This window comes from Mauremys mutica, chromosome 7 (assembly GCF_020497125.1).
Source record: "Mauremys mutica isolate MM-2020 ecotype Southern chromosome 7, ASM2049712v1, whole genome shotgun sequence".
Classification (NCBI taxonomy): Eukaryota; Metazoa; Chordata; order Testudines; family Geoemydidae; genus Mauremys; species Mauremys mutica.
The window spans coordinates 2,317,625-2,338,001 of NC_059078.1; the positions used below are offsets into that span (position 1 = coordinate 2,317,625).

A 20,377-nucleotide genomic window follows, 5' to 3' on the forward strand; every position below is an offset into this window, starting at 1 on the left:
TATGTCAAGATTAGGTCTAATATAGCAGCAATTACTATTACCCATTAGCAGCAATACTTCTTGAGTTAGCAAATTTTCATCTATAATATTTAGAAATTCCAAGGATGTTTTAATGCTGGCAGCATGAGACCTCCAGTATATGTCGCTCAAATTGAAGTCACTCATGATCACACTGCTTAGTTCATTTACAGATTAAATTAAACACTGAATATACTGCAGAAACTTTAATGCTAAAAAGAATAAAATGAAGATGCCATTTCTATCATGTAAAATTGACTAACTTTGTTTTTGTTATGTCAGAGTTCACTGGATGTCTGCTAGGCCATTTTAATACATCAAGTATGTATTCGAACAGCCATTCCTTCAATAGCCATTTTAATGCCATAGTTATAAACTATTGGCATTTAACCTTGGGGAAAGTTTATGATGCCTCTATCTTTGAAGAGACAGAAGCTGCTCTTGATCACTGGTAATTGTAATGTGACTAACACTCAACTAAAATCTGCATTGTACATACTTGTGGTTGTCTCAAACATAGCTATATATAACAGCATTTTAAAAGTGAAGTATTAAATATATTTAAATGAAAGATCACTAATGCAGTCCAAGAGAAAAAGGCAAATGCTTCGGACAATTGCCAGGAACTAACAAACAATTATATCTATTTCAGGCATGTAACCAAAGGGTTCATTTAGAAGTTAAAACTTGCATGCAATGGGAAGCTCTTTTTTTTCTTTAAAAAGACAGAGCTATAAAGTGCAATAAATGGGACAGATTTTGGCATTTCCCTCTCGCTCCACTCTATGTATGTCACGTGTCTTCTCTGACTGAGGTCTTCAATATATGGACTGTGTCTACTTCTGTAGGGTTTTTTCCCCCCAATAAAGTCGTGAGCCTGATTTTGACTGGTGCTTCTGGGTGCTACTGCAATATAAGTAATAATTATGAGAGTTTGGGCAGTATGTCAGTGTTCCCAGCAGGATTGTGTGATAAGCCATGTGGTATTTCAGTCTCCATTTTGAGCGTCAGCTTGATTATGTGCTACACTGTAACTGTCAGATTGTATAAACCCTCTCACATTAAAGGGGGGAGGGGGAAGAGAGTTAGTGCCTAAGTGTCTGAATGAGAAGGCCATTAAGCGTTATCAACAATTGAATAACCTTGCTCTGGCAGGAAAATGGAGGCTAAAGGCAGTGCCATTAACTTTTAATAACCTTCTGCCACTAGTTTCACTCAAGGCCTGGAGCATGGAAAATCCCACCGTGAGAAGAGAAAAGGTGTCACAAAGACTGATTTTTAAAGAGTCATGCTCTCTAAGCAACAGAAAGATCACTGCAAGGAAGAGAAGACTGAGCAGGAGTGGGGTGCTGGAAGGTCCTAGAATGCCTAAGGACACTGACCCAAATGGCTGTCAGGCATGAGGAACCTGAGGGCAAACTGAGGTAACAAATGTTTGCGTGCAGGTCAGCACTGGTCGTAGAGCCCCACAGCCAGCCCAGGACTGTGCCTGAGGGGCTAGACTTGGGAGATAGAGTTTGACACCGATCAGACCCAGCTGGCTTGAAGACACGTGAGGTCTAAAAACTGGGTCCAATACAGCAACTTGTGCCCATCCATAATGGGAACTTGGCCAAAGCTGTAACAAAATTATTATGAAGTCAACAAATCTAAAGAAAGAAATAAAGGACCAACAAAACAAAAGGAAATGCTCAAATCAAGAGGCATAAGTTGCTACTGAGGGATATAGAGCAAGGAATTCTATTTAGTGCTCACAGTTCCAAAATACTCCACAATGCTAATGACAACATCTGATACAACTCTGCCTGAATACAGACACATAGGAGTACACTACATGCAGGCCGAAACTTGAGATCTCCCCCAACCACCTATTGCTTTTCAGACTTTTAGATGGCCAACAAGATAGTAGAAATTATGGGATGGATACTGCCAGGTGTATTTCAAAGCCCTGGTCTACACTATGAGTTTAGACTCATAGTGGGGGAGGGATAGCTCAGTGGTTTGAGCATTGGCCTGCTAAACCCAGAGTTGTGAGTTCAATCCTTGAGGAGGCCACTTAGGGATCTGGGGCAAAAAAAAAAAAAATTGGTCCTGCTAGTGAAGGCAGGGGGCTGGACTCAATGACCTTTCAAGGTCCCTTCCAGTTCTAGGAGATTGGTATATCTCCAATTATTACCTTATTACCTAGATTGAATGTAGCAGTGTTAGATCGATTTAACCCTGCACCCATCCACACAACAAAGCCATTATTTTTTACTTAAAGGGCTGTTAAAAATCGATTTCTGTACTCCTCCCCCGACGAGAGGATTAGCGCTGAAATTGACCTTGCCGGGTTGAATTTGGGGTAGTGTGGATGCAATTCGACAGTATTGGCCTCCGGGAGCTATCCCAGAGTGCTCCATTGTGACCGCTCTGGACAGCGGTCTCAACTCAGATGCAGGAAAAGGCCCGCAAACTTTTGAATCTCATTTCCTGTTTGGCCAGCATGGCAAGGTGCAGGTGAGTGCAGAGCTCATCAGCAGAGGTGACCATGATGGAGTCCCAGGATCGCAAAAGAGCTCCAGCATTGACTGAATGGGAGGTACAGGATCTGCTCACCATATAGGGAGACAAATCTGTGCTAGCTGAACTCCGTTCCAGTAAATGAAATGCCAAAACATTAGAAAAAGTCTCAAAGGGCATGAAGGACAGAGGCCATAATAGGGATGCACAGCAGTGCCGCGTGAAAATTAAGGAGCTGAGGCAACCCTACCAAAAAAGAGAGGCAAACGGCCGCTCCGGGTCAGAGCCCCAGACATGCCGTTTCTATGATGAGCTGCATGCCATGCTAGGGGGTGCAGCCACCACTACCCCACCCCTGTGCTTTGACTCCGTCAATGGAGTAGCATGCAACAGGGATGCGGGTTTTGGGGACGAGGAAGATGATGAGGAGGAGGCTGAAGATAGCTCACAGCAAGGAAGCGGAGAAACCGTTTTCTCGGACAGCCAGGAACTGTTTCTCACCCTGGACCTGTAGTCAGTACCCCCTGAACCCACCCAAGGCGTGCTCCCGGATCCGCCAGGCGGAGAAGGAACCTCTCGTGTGTGTACCTTTGTAAATATTATACATGGTTTAAAAGCAAGTGTGTTTAATGATTAATTTGCCCTGGCATTCACAGCCAGTACAGCTACTGGAAAAGTCTGTTAACATGTCTGGGGATGGAGCAGAAATCCTTCAGGGACATCTCCATAAAGCTCTCCTGGATGTACCCCCAAAGCCTGTGCAAAAGGTTTCTGGGGAGGGCAGCCTTATTCCGTCCTCCATGGTAGGACACTTTACCACGCCAGGCCAGTAGCATGTAGTCTGGAATCATTGCATAAAAAAGCATGGCAGCGTATAGTCCCCGTGTTTGCTGGCATTCAAACAGCATCCGTTCTTTATCTCGCTGTGTTATCCTCAGGAGAGTGATAACATTCCTGGACAGGTGGTTGAAATAGGGTGATTTTGTTAAGGGGACATTCAGAGGTGCTCATTCCTGCTCAGCTGTTTGGCTGTGGCTGATCAGAAATGTTCCCTGCTGTTAGCCACACGGTAGGGGGAGGGGTGAAGCGATCATCCCAGAGAATTGTGCGTGCAGGTGGAGGGTTTAAATTGGGTTTGTGCTGCATGTTAACCCAAAAACCACAGCCCCTCCTCCCTTTAAATGGCCAACCCAATGACTGCTTGGTATGGGAAATGAGGGCGCTGCTGTTTGAAACCATTTCCACATGTTAAACAAGCCAAAAGACTGTCTTACCACGGCTACCTGCAAGCCAAATTCTGTTGCCCGGCCCTGCGCGAAAGATCTCACACCAAACTGGCATACCCTCAATAAGAGGCATAATGCGACCTTGTACCGAAAGCAATGTTAACAGCAAGGTTGACCGTGAAAAAGTCTACCCATTGTTCTTGAAAATGTGTCTTTTTAACTGCCACTCTCCCTTTTTTTCCTCCAGCTGCACGTTTCGACACTGACGCTATCTTCTCCTTCGCAGAGGCTAGCGAAGATTTGAAGGTGAAAAAAACGCACTCGTGATGAAATGTTCTCTGAGCTCATGCAAGAGCCCAGCAGTATGTGTGGAGGCAGACAATGTCAGAATCCAGGAAAGCACAGTATGAACGCAAGGATAGGTGGCGTCAGCTTGGTGACAAAAGGCAAGAGGCAATACTGAGGCTACTGGAGGAAAAAAAACTGATATGCTCCAGCGTATGACTGAGGTTCAGGAAAGGCAGCTTGAGCACAGACCGCTGCTACAGCCCCTGTGTAAACAACAGCCCTCCTCCCCAAGTTCCATAGCCTCCTCACCCAGATGCCTAAGAAAGGAGTGGAGGGGCCTCCGGGCACCCAACCACTCCACCCCAGAGGACTGCCCAAGCAACAGAAAGCTGGCATTCAATACTTTTTGAAGTGCAGTGTGGCCTTGTCCTTCCCTCCTCCCTCCTTCACCCTCCCGGGCTACCTTGGCAGTTATCCCCCTATTTGTGTGATGAATTAATAAAGAATGCATGAATGTGAAGCAACAATGACTTTATTGCCTCTGCAAGCGGTGATCAAAGGGGGGAGGGGAGGGTGGCTAGCTTACAGGGAAGTAGAGTGAACGGGGGGGGGGAGAGGGGGCTTCATAAAGGGGAAACAAACAGAACTTTCACACCATAGCCTGGCCAGTCATTAAACTGGTTTTCAAAGCTTCTCTGATGCGCACCACGCCCTCCTGTACTTTGCTAACTGCCCTGGTGTCTGGCTGCATGTAATCAGTGGCCAGGTGATTTGCCTCAACCTCCTACCCCGCCATAAACATCTCCCCCTTACTCTCACAGATATAGTGGAGAGCACAGCAAGTGGTAATAACAATGGGAATATTGGTTTCGCTGAGGTCTATCCGAGTCAGTAAACTGCCAGCGCGCTTTTCAACGTCCAAATGCACATTCTACCACCATTCTGCACTTGCTCAGCCTATAGTTGAACAGCTCCTGACTACTGTCCAGGCTGCCTGTGTATGGCTTCATGAGCCATGCCATTAAGGGGTAGGCTGGGTCCCCAAGGATAACTATAGGCATTTCAACATCCCCAACGGTTATTTTCTGGTCTGGGAAGAAAGTCATTTCCTGCAATTTTTGAAACGGACCAGAGTTCCTGAAGATGCGAGCGTCATGTACCTTTCCCGGCCATCCCATGTTGATGTTGGTGAAATGTCCCTGGTGATCCATCAGTGCTTGCAGCACCATTGAAAAGTACCCCTTTTGGCTTATATACTCGCTGGCTTGGTGCTCCAGTGCCAAGATAGGGATATGGATTCCGTCTATCGCCCCACCACAGTTAGGGAATCCCATTGCAACAAAGCCATCCACTATGACCTGCACATTTCCCAGAGTCACTACCCTTGATATCAGCAGCTCTTTGATTGCGCTGGCTACTTGGATCACAGCAGCCCCCACAGCAGATTTGCCCACTCCAAACTGAAGCCCGACTGACCAGTAGTTGTCTGGCATTGCAAGCTTCCAGAGGGCTATCGCCACTCGCTTGTGAACTGTGAGGGCTGCTCTCATCTTGGTATTCTTGCACTTCAGGGCAGGGGAAAGCAAGTCACAAAGTTCCATGAAAGTGCCCTTACGCATGCGAAAGTTTTACAGCCACTGGGAATCGTCCCAGACATGCAACACTATGCGGTCCCACCAGTCTGTGCTTGTTTCCCAGGCCCAGAATCGGCGTTCCACGGCATGAACCTGCCCCATTAACACCATGATGTCCACATTGTCAGGGCCCGTACTTTGAGAGAAGTCTGTGTCCATGTCCTCATCATTCTTGTCACCGCGCTGCTGTCACCTCCTTGCCTGGTTTTGCTTTTGCAGGTTCTGGCTCTGCATATACTGCAGGATAATGTGCATGGTGTTTACAGTGCTCATAATTGCGGTGGTGATCTGAGCGGGCTCCATGCTTGCCGTGCTATGGCGTCTGCGCTGAAAAAAGGTGCAAAACGATTGTCTGCTGTTGCTCTGATGGAGGGAGGGGCGACCAACGACATGGCTTACAGGGTTGGATTACAGGGTTGTCATACAGAATGGCCCCCTCAAGGACTGAGCTCGCAACCCTGGGTTTAGCAGGCCAATGCTCAAACCACTGAGCTATCCCTGACCCCACTATTCATGGAGGGAGGGAGGGGGGAGCGGGGAGCAAGTGAATACAAAACAAATCTGATCTCTTTATTGTTTTGATCCACTCCGTCTCTCTTATACATTTTAGGCTGGCAGCAGACAGTGCAGTACCACTGCTGGCCATTGTCGTCTCCTGACTGCTCGCCAGAAGACGGTGCAGTGCGACTGCTGGCCATCATCGTTTCCCATTTATGTCCAGGCGTCCCCGGCCGACCTCACTGAGGCCAGCCAGGAGCACACGTATCTGCCCGAGCGCCCCTGACCGACCTCACAGAGGTCGGCTAGAAGAGCATCCAGGAGACGACGATGACGGCTATCGTAAAGCACCATCTGCTGCCAAAAGACAATGAACTGCTGCTGTGTAGCAATGCAGTACCACGTTTGGCAGCACCCAGGAGACATAAGGTAACGGTGAGCTGAGTGGGCTCCATGCTTGCTGTGGTATGTCACCTGCATGGGTAACCCAGGAAAAATGGCAAGAAACGATTTATTGCCATTGCTTTCACGGGGGGAGCTGACAACATTTACCCAGAACCACCCATGACAATGTTTTTGCCCCATCAGGCATTGGGAGCTCAACCCAGAATTCCAATGGGCGGTGGAGACTGTGGGAACTGTGGGATGACTTCCGGAGCATTTTGCTGTGGGTAGCTAATGCTAGCCTCGGTACTGTGGCCACACTCCGCCAAGTTAATGCTCTTAATGGTCTTAAGGGGGGGAGACACACACAATCGACTGTATAAAATCAATTTCTAAAAATCTACTTCTATAAATTTGACCTAATTTCATAGTGTAAACATACCCAAAGACTGCGTACTTAATTGAAGCACTCATTCAGTTTTAAAAGAACTGCAACCATATCTCTGTCAGTCAGTCGAGACCTAATTAGGAATTTACCTTCTGAGACATGGGGGATAGGGATAAGCCTTGGGACCCTTCCTAAACCAGTGAGCCTAAAATACTGAACAGCTGCTTCCCAACTAGCAGCAAGTTGTACTTATTGCCCAGTTGTTCATTTCATATATCCTGAGTTCTGTAGGCCCCAGTCAATTCTGTGGTACAAAGCTCAGGAGACGAGAAAAATTAAATTCAATTGTGATCCAATAGTTGGAGGGCTAGACAGGATGTTAGTGGGTCCAAATTAAGAGCATATTTAGGCTTTCCCAGTCAATGCCTCATATTCTGTTTTCAAAAATATAAACTTCCCAAGCCAGGATGGGTAAGGAATGGTGTCCCTAGCCTCTGTTTGTCAGAGGATGGAGATGGATGGCGGGAGAGAGATCACTTGATCATTGCCTGTTAGGCTCACTCCCTCTGGGGCACCTGGCATTGGCCACTGTCGGCCGACAGGATACTGGGCTAGATGGACCTTTGATCTGACCTGGTACGGCCGTTCTTATGTTCTTATGGAAGAACAGAGTCAGTCTCTCTCCCCCCCTGTGATTGCTCAGTATGCAATTTTCAAACAACTTGGAGATATAAATCCTATTCTCTTCAAACTTCAGTGATAAATAAATAAAGCCTTTGTGAGGACTGTTCACATGCCAAGTTTGAGAGCTGGGCCAAAAAGCACAGTTAGAATTATTCTTTAAAAGGAAAATCGGATTTTTCAGTTTTACCTTAATTCAAAAGTGATTTACAGGAGTTTCCTCAAGCTTTAAAAATATTTATACTGAAGGTACACCAAGTATGGAAAGTTTCAACCTAAAAAGTCAAGTTTTCAGTAAATTGTGAGTGTTTTAATGGAAGCTATTTTGCAGACTTAAATATAGTGTTCATTAGTTAGCAGACTTTATAATATAAACAAATAGTGGAATGATAATGGGATACACTGGGCATTTCAGCATAGGTGGAAAAAACGTGCGGCACCTCAGCATAAGTTTAAATGTTACCTTGCTAGCCTGGAATAAAGTAAGCAACTCGCATGGTCTGTTTCCTGGACTGCAAGGAGATTCATCATTTTCTAGCCTCATGTGGTTAGTGCCTTCTTTACCATTCTGATTTTCAATACTTTAACATCTAAAAAGGAGAGGATTTATTTTCATCCTACCATCCACGTTTATATATTTTTTCTTCCCTTTTCTTTCAAAAAAGGCTTCACATTCCATACAGTTTTCTTCTCCTATTTAAAGGACTTGATTTCCTCTCTCTTTGTTCCTACTTTCCTATTTACTCTGAAATATTCTAGAGAATTTGTTTTCTTTCCCGTTGGTTGTCTAATCAACTCAGGAAATATTATGACCAATCACGACCACGTAGGGGAGGATCACAATCCATCTAGGGTGGAGAAAGGGAGCCTCCTATTCTACAATTCCTTTAAAAATTAGAGCACAGCAGAGCTGGAATTCAAAATGCCTCACAAGACATTTAGCTAAATACCACCCCCTCCAATGAAATAATAGTGATTAAAAGCACTTCACAGCACTTTAATTTCTCTTGCTTCTACTTTGAATAGAGGGAAGACTATTTTAGAGCTCTGCGTAGTATGCCCATGCTGAGGAAGCAGGTGAATACACTTTGCTCTAATCCTCTGGTCCTGTGCTCATTAGAGGGAAATACCTAATTATCTGTTTTTATGCAGCGGTTAATAGTGGTCTAAAGGCAATTTCAATTTGTTAAAGTTTCAAAACAACAAAATTAAAATTAACACAATTTTATTAAAAATGCCCAACACAAGCAATCTTTTGTGCAGTGGGCTAAATAATGCAGTGGAAACCAAAAAAGTTACAATTTGTCCTTTTATTTTTAACCTTGAAAGAGAGAGCAAAGCAAGGCAGAAAGGACTGAAGAACAATTATAAAGAAAGAATAGGCACTATGACAGTAAGGAAACAATTGAAATAAGACAAAAAGGTATACACAGTAAGGAAAACAACAGGAAGAGAGAAAATGGAGCTATTAAGCTTGAAATCCTATTTTTACAATATTTGACACACATTCTGGTACTTCCTCTCACAAATACTCCTTACACTGTACCTGTGCTATGGAATTTTTATATATCTTCATTTTCCTGTCTTCTACAATAACTACATTCACATACAATTAAGTGGTCAACTCCCACATTAGGAAAAAAAAAACTAACTTTAATGTATTTGCCTCAAGTAATATTCTAGACCAGAGGTTCTAAATGTTGTCAATTTGGACTTGATCTAAACAGAAAGATTGCCTTGTAGAGACCACTCTTCCTGTCAAGTTTGTGTGAACTACCTCTCTTCTTATTTGCACTTGCATAACATTTTTGTAAACCACAGCAATTGCTTTCATGCCAGGGTAATACTAGGAAATTATTTGTGTATTTTTAACTTTTAATTCAGTTCAGAAGAAGCTCTGATCCAGTATTGTAATTCCTATGTTCCTATGCATTTAAGCCCAGATTTTCAAAAGAGATTACCAATTTTTGGTACCTTGGTTTTGGGTACCTGACTTAAGACTTCTAAAAGGGGCCTGATTCTTCTGAAATTGCTGAGTATCCATCCTCTGAATGTCAGGCCCTTTGGAGTGTCCTAAATTGGGCACCTAAAAACTGAGGTACCCCAAATCCATATTCACACATGAAAATCTTGGCCTTAAGTTCTAAATCATAAAACCAAAGAACTATTACAGTAAATAGGAATAAAAATCTGTAAAATATATCTTAAAGCACTAAATTCAATTCTATGCAGCAGAATGCATGAACAGTGCATAACAATACACTGTCAATTTGGGGGGGGGGGGGAGAGGTCTGCAGGCAGAAGAGAGAACTAGATTTGCATATCTGGAGACTTTGCCACCAAAGCAGGCAGAGGAGGTCCTTTGGGATTGTGAGATAGGCACAGGGCTGGCTCTAGCTTTTTTGCCGCCCCAAGCGGCGAAGAAAAAAAGAAAAGATAAAGCCGCGATTGGCAGCACTTCGGCAGCAGCTCAGCCGCGCCGCTTAATTCTTCGGCGGCAATTCGGCGGCGGGTCCTTCGCTCTGAGAGGGACTGAGGGACCTGCCACCGAATTGCTGCTGAAGACCCCCAACGTGCCGCCCCCTTTCCATTGGCTGCCCCAAGCACCTGCTTCCTTTGCTGGTGCCCAGAGCCAGCCCTGGATAGGCATATCAATTGGATGATTTGACCAAAACAATTAATGATTCAGTTAATATTGACAACTACATTATGAGAATTAAATTCCAGCATTAATGCCCCGTTGATATGCATGGGCCAGTTTACGTCTCTCAGAGGCAATAATTCAGAGCCAGTAGACAACACTGCATCAGTGTAAACCAGACTCGTATTTGGAAAGTTATCTTTGCAACCCTGACTGCTACAAGTACTTTTTGTTTGTTTGTTTGTTGTAAATAAAGGCTTATATTCTGAAGCACAATTCTGAGGTATATGTGGATTCTGCAGCAAATTCTGCAGCTGCAAGATCTCAGAATACACGAGGGCCTAGCTGCAGGCATGATTCCTGTTCGGTTCTCAGAATAGTGCCCTACCCTCCATCATCTCCCCATCGCATACTGAAGATCCCAATTGCACAATCAGGTAAGAAGCTGCCTATACATTTTGTTAAGTTTTGAGACAGTAACTGAAATCCACAAGCAGGGGCACCGGGGGATAAGAATTCAAGAATGAAAGGCATATATATTAGTTTTACCTTTACAAAATAGGTCAACACCTGGGGAAAACTTAGAAGCAAGAAACTCTACTGTGGCTTCTCAGGTTAAATATACATTATTGAAGCTGGCTCATGGCTGTAACTCTGGAAACATGGTAGAATGTTAACATTAGTTGAAGCCCCTTTACATAACAAAATATTGGGGTCAGGGAAGGCAAATACCAAAGGATCTACATTTGCTAAGCTTACAGCAGAAAAAACAAATATATTCAGTAATATCCTGCTTAGAAGCAGCATAAATGCATTTATCGTAGTTGTAATAGCATAGCTTCTGAAACAACTTTCAAAGCCCCATCTTGCAGTCCCAAGCAGCAAAACTGCCTCTGACTTCAAATGAAGCCCTACAGGCTTTGGAAAGAGGTTCTGTGCTCAAGATACCATGGAACACCATTCCCATGAGTGGAAATGTAAAAAATGAACTGATAATTCTCAGTCCCTCAGGAATTAATAAATTACAGAAAGCCCTCAGTTTTTAAATAACCAATAAATTAAAAATAAATTATGGACGTTAGAATTTTAGAGTTACCCTTTAGGAACTCTGTCTCCAGCTTCTGAAACTGTTTGTAGTAAGTGATGAATTCATTACATCTGCTTAATAATTTTATATTACACATTAACTCTTGTTTATTTCCTTATGATCTTGCACTAAGCTTATGTATCCATTGTCTGGTAACACCTATGTTAATGTGGCAGGTAAAATCCAAATTCCTTTGTTTAAACATTATCTAAGGCCAAAACTACCCAAGACCTGTTAGCAAGAGGAAGGCGATAGATGCATAAGGAATGGAGTAGCAGGAACATATGGTTATGGTCAGCATGGGGAAAGCCAAAGGACTCGAGAGGTATGAGGCCTCATTACAAGCTTTTTACTGGTTGCAATGCCCTCTTAAAAGAGTAAATGAAATTTCATAGAAATGTTGTATTTTTCCATTTGGTAAAATGTTTTTCCTGCATTGCAGACAACGGTTTGTTTGTGCACCGGCATCTTTCATAACATCAGCATAGCTCTGGCAATAGCATTAGTCTGATATTACAGCTCACGTCCTGCTACAAATCAAGCCTATGTTACAAAGATTCATTTTTGTCTTGGTCCTGGTCCTTCACAACATTTGGTTTATTTTAGTTCTTGGCAACAGGCTGGCGGACAAAAATAAAGACATTTAGGATTTTCAGGACATTATCCACTAAATACAACATGTCATATTTAGCCTTGGATGTAAGCAGGCATAACATCCATTTAAATCAGGCATCTGATCTCTCAATCAATGGATTAGCAGGAGAGCTACACTATGAGTTGAGAGAAGCAGCATTAAGAGAAACTCATTTCTTTTCCTTCACCATTTGCTAGGTAAATAATCAGTTTACTGACAAGAAAATGAACAATCACCCTGTTTTTGGCTTGAGGCAGAATCTTTTTACTTCAATGAATCTGTAAATTTCACCATCTAGCTTCACCACCAACAATTCAACAGGCAACCCTGGAAGGTTTTAAGCATCATCCAAAAGAACCAATATGCTACATTAGTAATTACTGATCTTACTAAATGGACAGCTAAACAAAGTCAATGACCTTCACTCTTTTCTCCTTTAGGTACAAAAATAATTACGCTGACTAGGATCTCCCAAATGTTCTTAAACTAAACAGTATTTCTTTTTTTCCCCTGCCAAAGGAGAAATATTTAATACAGACCACTTTTGATTCTCTTCTGCAGTTTAAGAGGAATTTCAAGCACCCATCTTTTCCACCTAGCTGTATCTAGTTTAGTCTGCGTATTGTCACAATAATAATTATTTTAAGTTTTTTTAAATAGAATTTACTTTCTATTCTCAGGGAAAGATCTGAAAATAGAGGTGTCTGACAAATAATGATCAAATTAGCTTAATTACTTCATGTTGATATCATAAATCACCACTCTTTGACACAAAATCTGCCACACAATTAATGACTGTTGGTATTGGTTTACCTGATCAAGTGTCTACTATACATAAAATAAGCTATGAAGTTCTGCATCTCTTACAGCAATTCAGTAGAGAAGTCTTGTCCCAAAGGCACATAAATCTGAAGTACCAGAAACCGCTGGATCAGTCCAACTAGAAACAGAGACAAAGAAATATATAGCTATGGATACACACACAAAGCAAACTCCACCATTTAGCATTTCAATGATGTATAGCTATACTGCTGCAATACCATTTCCCAAGGTTCACACAACATTCGAAAACAGAAAAGAACTGAAGAAAACCAAATCAAACTGTAATAAAAATGTTCCTTTTAAAATGACCCATTTGTGGTTTTGGTAGAATTCTTATGAAAATAAAAGCAATGTAATTTTTTTTTATTTACAGTTCTACATTGTGTTCAGAGAACATGTAAACAGCATATCCCACAAAAGACACATAAAAGTTCACATCAAGATTATTATAAAAGCATGTGGCAATTACTCACTACTTAATCAAAAACAATAAATCATAAATGCAATCCTGATTATGACAACCGAGACCATACTTGCACGATGGGGGACTCTATCCTAGGAAGCAATGACTCTGAAAAGATTTGGAAATTGGGGTGGATAGTCAGCTGAACATGAGCTCCCAAAAGAGCTAAAGAGGTCCTGGGATGCATAAACTGGCGAATCCTGAGCAGGCGTAGAGCAGTTATTTTACTTCTGTATTTGGCTTTGGTTCGACTGCTGCTGGAATACTGCATCCAGTTCTGGTGTCCACAGTTCAAGAAGAATATTGATAAATTGGAGAGGGTTCAGAGAAGAGCCATGAAAATTATTAAAGGATTAAAAGACATGCTTTATAGTGATAGACTCAAGGAGCTTAATTTATTTAGCCTAAAAGAGAAGGTTAAGGGGAGACTTGATTACAGTCTATAAGTATCTACATTGGGAACAAATATTTAATAATGGGTTCTTCAGTCGAGCAGAGAAACGTATAACAAGATCCAATGGCTGGAAGTTGAAGCTAGACAAATTCAGATTGCAAATAAGGCAAAAAAAAATTAGTGGTGAGAGTAATTAACCATTGGAATGATTTCCGAAGGGTTGCCATGGATTCTTCATCACTGATTGTTCTTAAATAAATATTGGATGTTTTTCTAAAAGCTCTGCTCAAGGAATTATTCTGGAGCAATTCTGTGGCCTGTGCTATTCAGGAGGTCAGACTAGATGATAACAATGTTCCCTTCTGGCCTTAGAATCTATGAGGCTTTGATGAGGCAGATCTAGGTCTAAGTTTAAAATAGAAGAAATATAGCTTAATTGGGGAGCAAACGAGAAAAACTTCTAAAGATACTTCCCTATTCAGGAAAAGCCACACACTTGTAGGGTATACAAGTATCAATGAGTTGAAATTTGTAGTTTCCTCTTATTAGTTCCATTAGTGAAGGAGAGAGTTGGCCTTTTATTGAGTTGGCAGCAGCAGCGGCTCCAGGCACCAGCGCTCCAAGCGTGTGCCTGGGGTGGCAAGCCGCAGGGGGCACCCTGCCAGTCCCTGCAAGGGCGTCAGTCAGGCTGCCTTCAGCAACTTGCTGCGGGAGGTCTGCCAGTCCCACGGATTTGGTGGCAATTTGGCGGTGGGTATGCCGGAGCCGCGGGACTGGCGGACCTCCTGCAGGCAAGCTGCCGAAGGCTGCCTGACTGCCGTGCTTGGGGCGGCAAAAAAGCTAGAGCCACCCCTGGTGGGCAGGCATTTTAAGATCCTAAAACAGTATTATTCCAAGAGCAACATGGATCTCAAGATGTCTTCAGAAGCCAAGATCATACATGCAAAAGCTCACGGCCTCTGAACTGCTGCCTGGCCTACGCCCTCATCCACAACATGGCTCCTGTAGGAGTTCTGTTCCCATTGACCACCCACCCTGAGTCTACAAAAAAAAATAATCCCACAACTGTGGAAGGGGAAGCTTAAGATAACAGTTCTTCTAGCACTCGCTGTTTAGTTTAGCAGATTTCAAAACAGGTACAGTATATATGATTTAGGGCCATATTCTCAGGAAGTATAAATCAGAGTGTCTTTCCACTGAGTTTAATGGAGCAATGTTGATTTAAACAAGCTGACAAGCTCTCTCTTGAAATGTTAAGATAGATATTTAACTGTAATACTGCTTGTTAAGTCCCCTGAACCAGTGGCGGGGGGGGAAGGGAAAATCACATGAAAAATATTCAAGTGAGAAATTCTGCAAAACTGAAGTTTTAGTCTGTTGAATAACTTCTTACTCTTTGCTATTTCTACTCTAACTTAAAAAAAGTAGTGGACCTAAACGACTGTTTGTAAAAAGTAATCAGAAATGATCAGACTATATAACACATTTTATCAAACAATTAAGCCTCACATCTCTATAAAGTGGGTAAATATCACCATTTTATAGAATAAAATGAAAGAGGAATTAAGAGCCCCATTCAATACCTGCTGACAGACTTTTATTGACAACAATATCTACCGGAGCAGAACCTAAGTTGTGTTTTTTGCCCAAGGTCAAACCTATCAGCTAAGGATCTGCCCCAACGTGTTTAGTTGCATATTCCATTTCTAAACATCTACTTATTGGTAACAGCTGTCTTGCTGAAAAGCGACCTTTCAGACAGAGGAGCTGCCCAAAGGAAGAGACAATATCGCAAATAGCTACATCTTGCAGTAATACTGGATTAGTACAGAACAACAATCACAACATCTTATATTTGTAATGCCTCAATACTTACGAGTTTGTCTAGTTTCCTTTGGTAGCTGAATCTTGTTTGTTTGACTGCTTCCTTCAAGGACAAAAACAAAGCCTTTTACTTCTTTATCAAATTCCTACAAAAAGGAACAGTGAAAAAAATAAACCTTTTATCAGTCTCTTAATCAAGACTTAACCAAATTTGCAGATGACACAAAGCTGGGGGGAGGGGAGAAGAGTTGCAAACACTTTGGAGGATAGAGCTAAAATTAAAAGAATCTTGATGAATTGGAGAACTGGGCTATAGACAACAAAATGAAATGTAACAAAGACAAATGTAAGGTGCTACACTTGGGGAGGGGAGGGGGAAGAAACCAAATGCACAATGGGGGATAGCTGGCTTGACAGCAGCACTGCTGAGAAGGATCTGGGAGTTGTTGTAGATCACAACCTCAACATAAGTCAAAAATGCAATGGCGTTGCAAAAAAAAAAAAATGCAAATGCAATTTTAGGTTGCATTAACAGAGGCACAGCATGAAAATCACAGGAGTTGATAGTACCGTTCTACTCAGCACTGGTTAGGCCTCTGCTGGAGTATTGTGTCCAATTTTGGTCACCAGTGTAACAAAACAGGGAAGGATCTAGAGACGAGCGACAAAGATGATCAAAGGGATGGAATGGAAGCCATGTGAGCAAAGGCTGAAGGAACTGGGTATGTTTAGTTGGGAAAAGAGGAGATTGGGGGTGGTGGTGGTGAGGGCGGGAGGAACATGCTATCAGTTTTCAAATACTTGAGAGGCTGCCATAAAAAAAGTGGAGAAAAGGTATTCTCTCTTGCCACAAAGTGCAGACAAGAGGCAATGAGGTCAAACTACAGCATAGCAGATTTAGACTAAATCTCAGGAAAAAGTTTCTAACTGTAAGAACAGTAGGACAATGGAAGAGACTGCCTAGGGAGGTCATGGAAGCTCCTTCACTGAAGGCTTTCAAAAAGAGGCTGGATAGCCATCTGGATGGTTTAGACATAAACCCTGAATCTTGGCAGAGATTAGACTGAATGAGCCTTGCTGAACCTCCTAACTCTATGGTTCTATGATTCTAAAACTGCAAAAAAAACCCAAATTTACAGCCAAAGTGTAAGGCTTTGATTGTTCTTAAGACTGTCAAGAGGGGTGTAGCAACAAGAATTTTATAACACTGCAAAGATGGTAGTAATAATATTCTCCGTAAATTTCTGGCTTTTTGTAATATATTTTATAAATAAAATATGTTGACAGATATGTGATTCATGATCCACTGGCCCAGACTTGACCCAGTGGTTATCAGAATAGCAAAACTATTTTAAGCTTTGTTCCACTAGAAATATTTAAGCTATAAAACTACAGCTGTGACCAATCCAGTTTGCAAGCAGGCATAAAGTGCTAATTTAAGTGGTCATTTATTCTGTCATGGTGACAGAACTGCAAGTGACAACTTTTCCATAGTCAGGTCAAAGCCCTCATTACCTTCTAATTTTAAGCTTCATGTACTTTTTTCCATGGTTTATACTTCAGGTCTTATAAGTCCCCCATAAAACTTACTTTCCAAATTGCTGATGGACTGCCAAAGATCTTCCATTTTGCTCCTGGATTCTTGCCTTGAGCACTGAATATTTCAACAAATGGGCCACCCTGTGATAAAATTGTTTAAGGATATGTCACTCTAGCCAGGTGCTGAGCACAGCATCATCATTGAGCACAGTTTGCTAAATCTGAGTATGTCAGAGCAAACCCTCATGAAACAATGGTTAACCCTGGTTATTATAAATATTATTGACCACAGTCAACTGACAACTTTTTTTTTTTTTAAACACAATTAACAAATGGCACTCTTGACTTTATAGTCTGATTTTACTGCAGCATCAGAGTCCATGCTTACTTACAACACTACTTTCTTTGGTAAAGGAAACAGGATATGTTTTTACCATTGTCCTTTCTTTACAGGCAAGCAAAAGAAACCAACCAACCAAATAAAAAAACAAAACAAGGCATTAAACTCTTAAGCATGGCATGTAAAAATATTAAAAACATGCAAGAGGTGAATGGATATTTTCTTCACGTTTTACTTCTTCAACTCACCCTAAAAGGATTTTCTGAATAATGCTCAGCTAAATGATTAAACAGAAGAGTATCTATTAGTTTCTAGTAAAGAGATGTAGCCAATGCAGTGGATTTTTGATTTTTCAATATTTCATCCATCATGAATCATAACAGAACTTTACTGATGGTTTCTGAGACGCCACCTTTGCACTTTAACTGAGTTTAGTAATTAAGGGCTCGTTTCAGAGATTCAGAGATTCCAAGGCCACAAAGACCATTGTGATCATCTACTCTGACCTCCTGCATAATAGGTGATAGATCTGCCCCCTCAAAATTCCTAGAGCATATATTTTAGAAAAACATCCAGTCTTGATTTAAAAACCGTCAGTAATGGAGAATCTACCACGACCCTTGGGAAATTGTTCCAACGGTTAATGACCCTCATTGTTAAAAATGTACATCTTATTTCCAGGCGGAATGTGTCTAGCTTCAGCTTCCAGCGATTGGATAGTTTTACACCTTTCTCTGCTAGACTGAAGAGCCCATTATCAATTATTTGCTCTCCATATAGGTACATACAGACTTTAATCAAGTTACCCCTTAACTTTCTCTTTGTTAAATTAAATAGATTTAAGAAGCTCCATCTATCACTATAAGGCAGGTTTTCTAATCCTTTCGTCATTCTCATGACTTCTCTGAACCCTCACCAATTTATCAACATTCTTGAATTGTGGACACCAGAACTGGACACAGTATTCCAGCAGCTATTGCACCAGTGCCAAATACAGAGGCAAAACAACCCCCTACTCAAGATTCCCATGTTGATGCATCCCAAGACTGCATTAGCTCTTTTGGCCACAGCGTCACATTGGGAGCTCATGTTTATGTGATTATGCACCATGATCCTCACCCCCAATTGTTTTCAGTCACTGCTTCCCATGATAGAGTTCCCCATTCTGTATGTATGGCATACACTCTTTGTTCCTAGATGTACGTATTTACATTTAGTCATAATACAATACATAGTTTATGCTTGCACCTAGTTTACCAAGCGATCCAGACTGCTTTGTATCAGTGACCTGGTCTCTTCATTATTTACTATTCCCCCAATTTGTGTGTCCTCTGCAAAAATTATCAGCTTTTAATGGACTAGCCCCACTGACTACAGTTACTAAAATCAGAGAAAGTGCAAAATGGCATTATATGAAAAACACCAGTAAAATTCTTAGAATTCATGATGGAGGAAACAGGGAACAAACAAAACCCACTGTATTGGTAACCTGAAGTCAATAGAACTAGTCACATATGGAAGGACTGAAGGATCAAGATCTCAGACAGGTACTAAATTTTAGCAAATATAGATTGATTAAACACCTCAGAAGGTTTCAATGTGCATTTCAACTTTGGAAGACATAAATAAAAGGAAGTAAAAAAATAGCAATTTCTGCTTTACCTGATACTCATTTCTGAACATTCTTGCAGGTATTTCACAGTTCGAAAATAATGTCAGCACCCCAGTGAGTAATTCAAGACTTACAGATGTTGCTGTAAATACAGAGATTTTATTAGCAGCAAAGAATTCTGTGGCACCTTATAGACTAACAGACGTTTTGGAGCATGAGCTTTCATGGGTGAATACCCACTTCGTCAGATGCAAGTAGTGGAAATTTCCAGGGGCAGGTATATATATGCAAGCAAGAAGCAAGCTAGAGATAATGAGGTTAGTTCAATCAGGGAGGATGAGGCCCTGTTCTAGCAGTTGAGGTGTGAAAACCAAGGGAGGAGAAACTGGTTTTGTAGTTGGCAAACCATTCACAGTCTTTGTTTAATCCTGAGCTGATGGTGTCAAATTTGCAGATGAACTGAAGCTCAGCAGTTTCTCTTTAAAGATTCTCTTTAAAGAGATTTTATTGTTAGACATTATTCCACCAAAAAGTTTCCCTATAATCAAGTAGAAATCCATGTTTTAAAAGTCAATTAGCACATTTCTAAAATACTGTTCATTACAGCAAACTTGTAACTCTTCAGCATGAAAAAGTTACCACAAAGGAATGAAGATTAGAAAACTTATTTATACTGTTGGTGTCTCTTGAGCAATGCTTCTTTACATAACCACCATTCAGCCTGACCTTCCAGATATACCAGCTAAAATGGCCACTCTATCCCTAGCCTTTATTTTTAAGAAAGGAGGATCCACTTATCTTTATTAAATGTTCAGAAAAGTTTGATGAGTATATATACACATCTTCAACATGTATTGTTTATTTCTCACTGCTACCAAGTGTTCACAGGAAAAGGTTAAAAATCCATTAAACAAGAGCCTTGCCTTTAATACAGAAAAACAGGAATTTATGGACTACATATAACGGAAACCTCATTTTCAACCAGAGATGTGAGGCAGAGACTTATTCCACAAGTTACTTTTTAAAAAATTTCATCACTCTACATTCAAGATGGCTAGTGTAAGTATCAAATCAAATATATGGCAGAGGTGCCTATCTAGGTGCATGCTGAAGCTAATGAGAACTAAGGATGCATTGCACCTTGGGAGAATGAGGACTATGGTGAATTAAGGGTTTGATTCCACAAATACCTAAGCACCTCCCAATAGGTGCTGAGTGCCCACTGCTCCCATTGACTTCAGTGGGAACTGAGAGTATCCTGCACTTCTCAAAAGATGCTCAGCACCTGCAGGGTTAAGCCCCAAATGCTAATCTAGAACCCAATCCCAGGAGGCAGCAAGTGCCCTCACTGTGGGAGTTGAGAGTACTCACCAACTCGCAGGGGGCACTGCTGCAGGATTAT

The 20,377-nt window shown here is 41.7% G+C and overlaps 1 protein-coding gene across 7 annotated transcripts in view; it reads right to left on the minus strand.

Moving 5' to 3' along the window:
- Positions 1–20,377, minus strand: part of CFAP20DC (CFAP20 domain containing) — a 179,921-nt gene that overhangs the window by 151,279 nt on the left and 8,265 nt on the right. For 6 of the 7 annotated variants that reach the window (XM_045024975.1, XM_045024972.1, XM_045024973.1 and 3 more), the window contains 4 exons: positions 19,026–19,117; positions 17,075–17,164; positions 15,537–15,630; positions 12,849–12,921 (listed from right to left, as the gene is read on the minus strand). In XM_045024975.1, the coding sequence (XP_044880910.1) occupies positions 12,849–12,921; positions 15,537–15,630; positions 17,075–17,164; positions 19,026–19,046 (278 nt within the window). In that variant the 5' untranslated portion in view covers positions 19,047–19,117. The remainder of the gene's footprint in view (positions 1–12,848; positions 12,922–15,536; positions 15,631–17,074; positions 17,165–19,025; positions 19,118–20,377) is intronic. The other variant, XM_045024977.1, reaches the window with a different exon arrangement.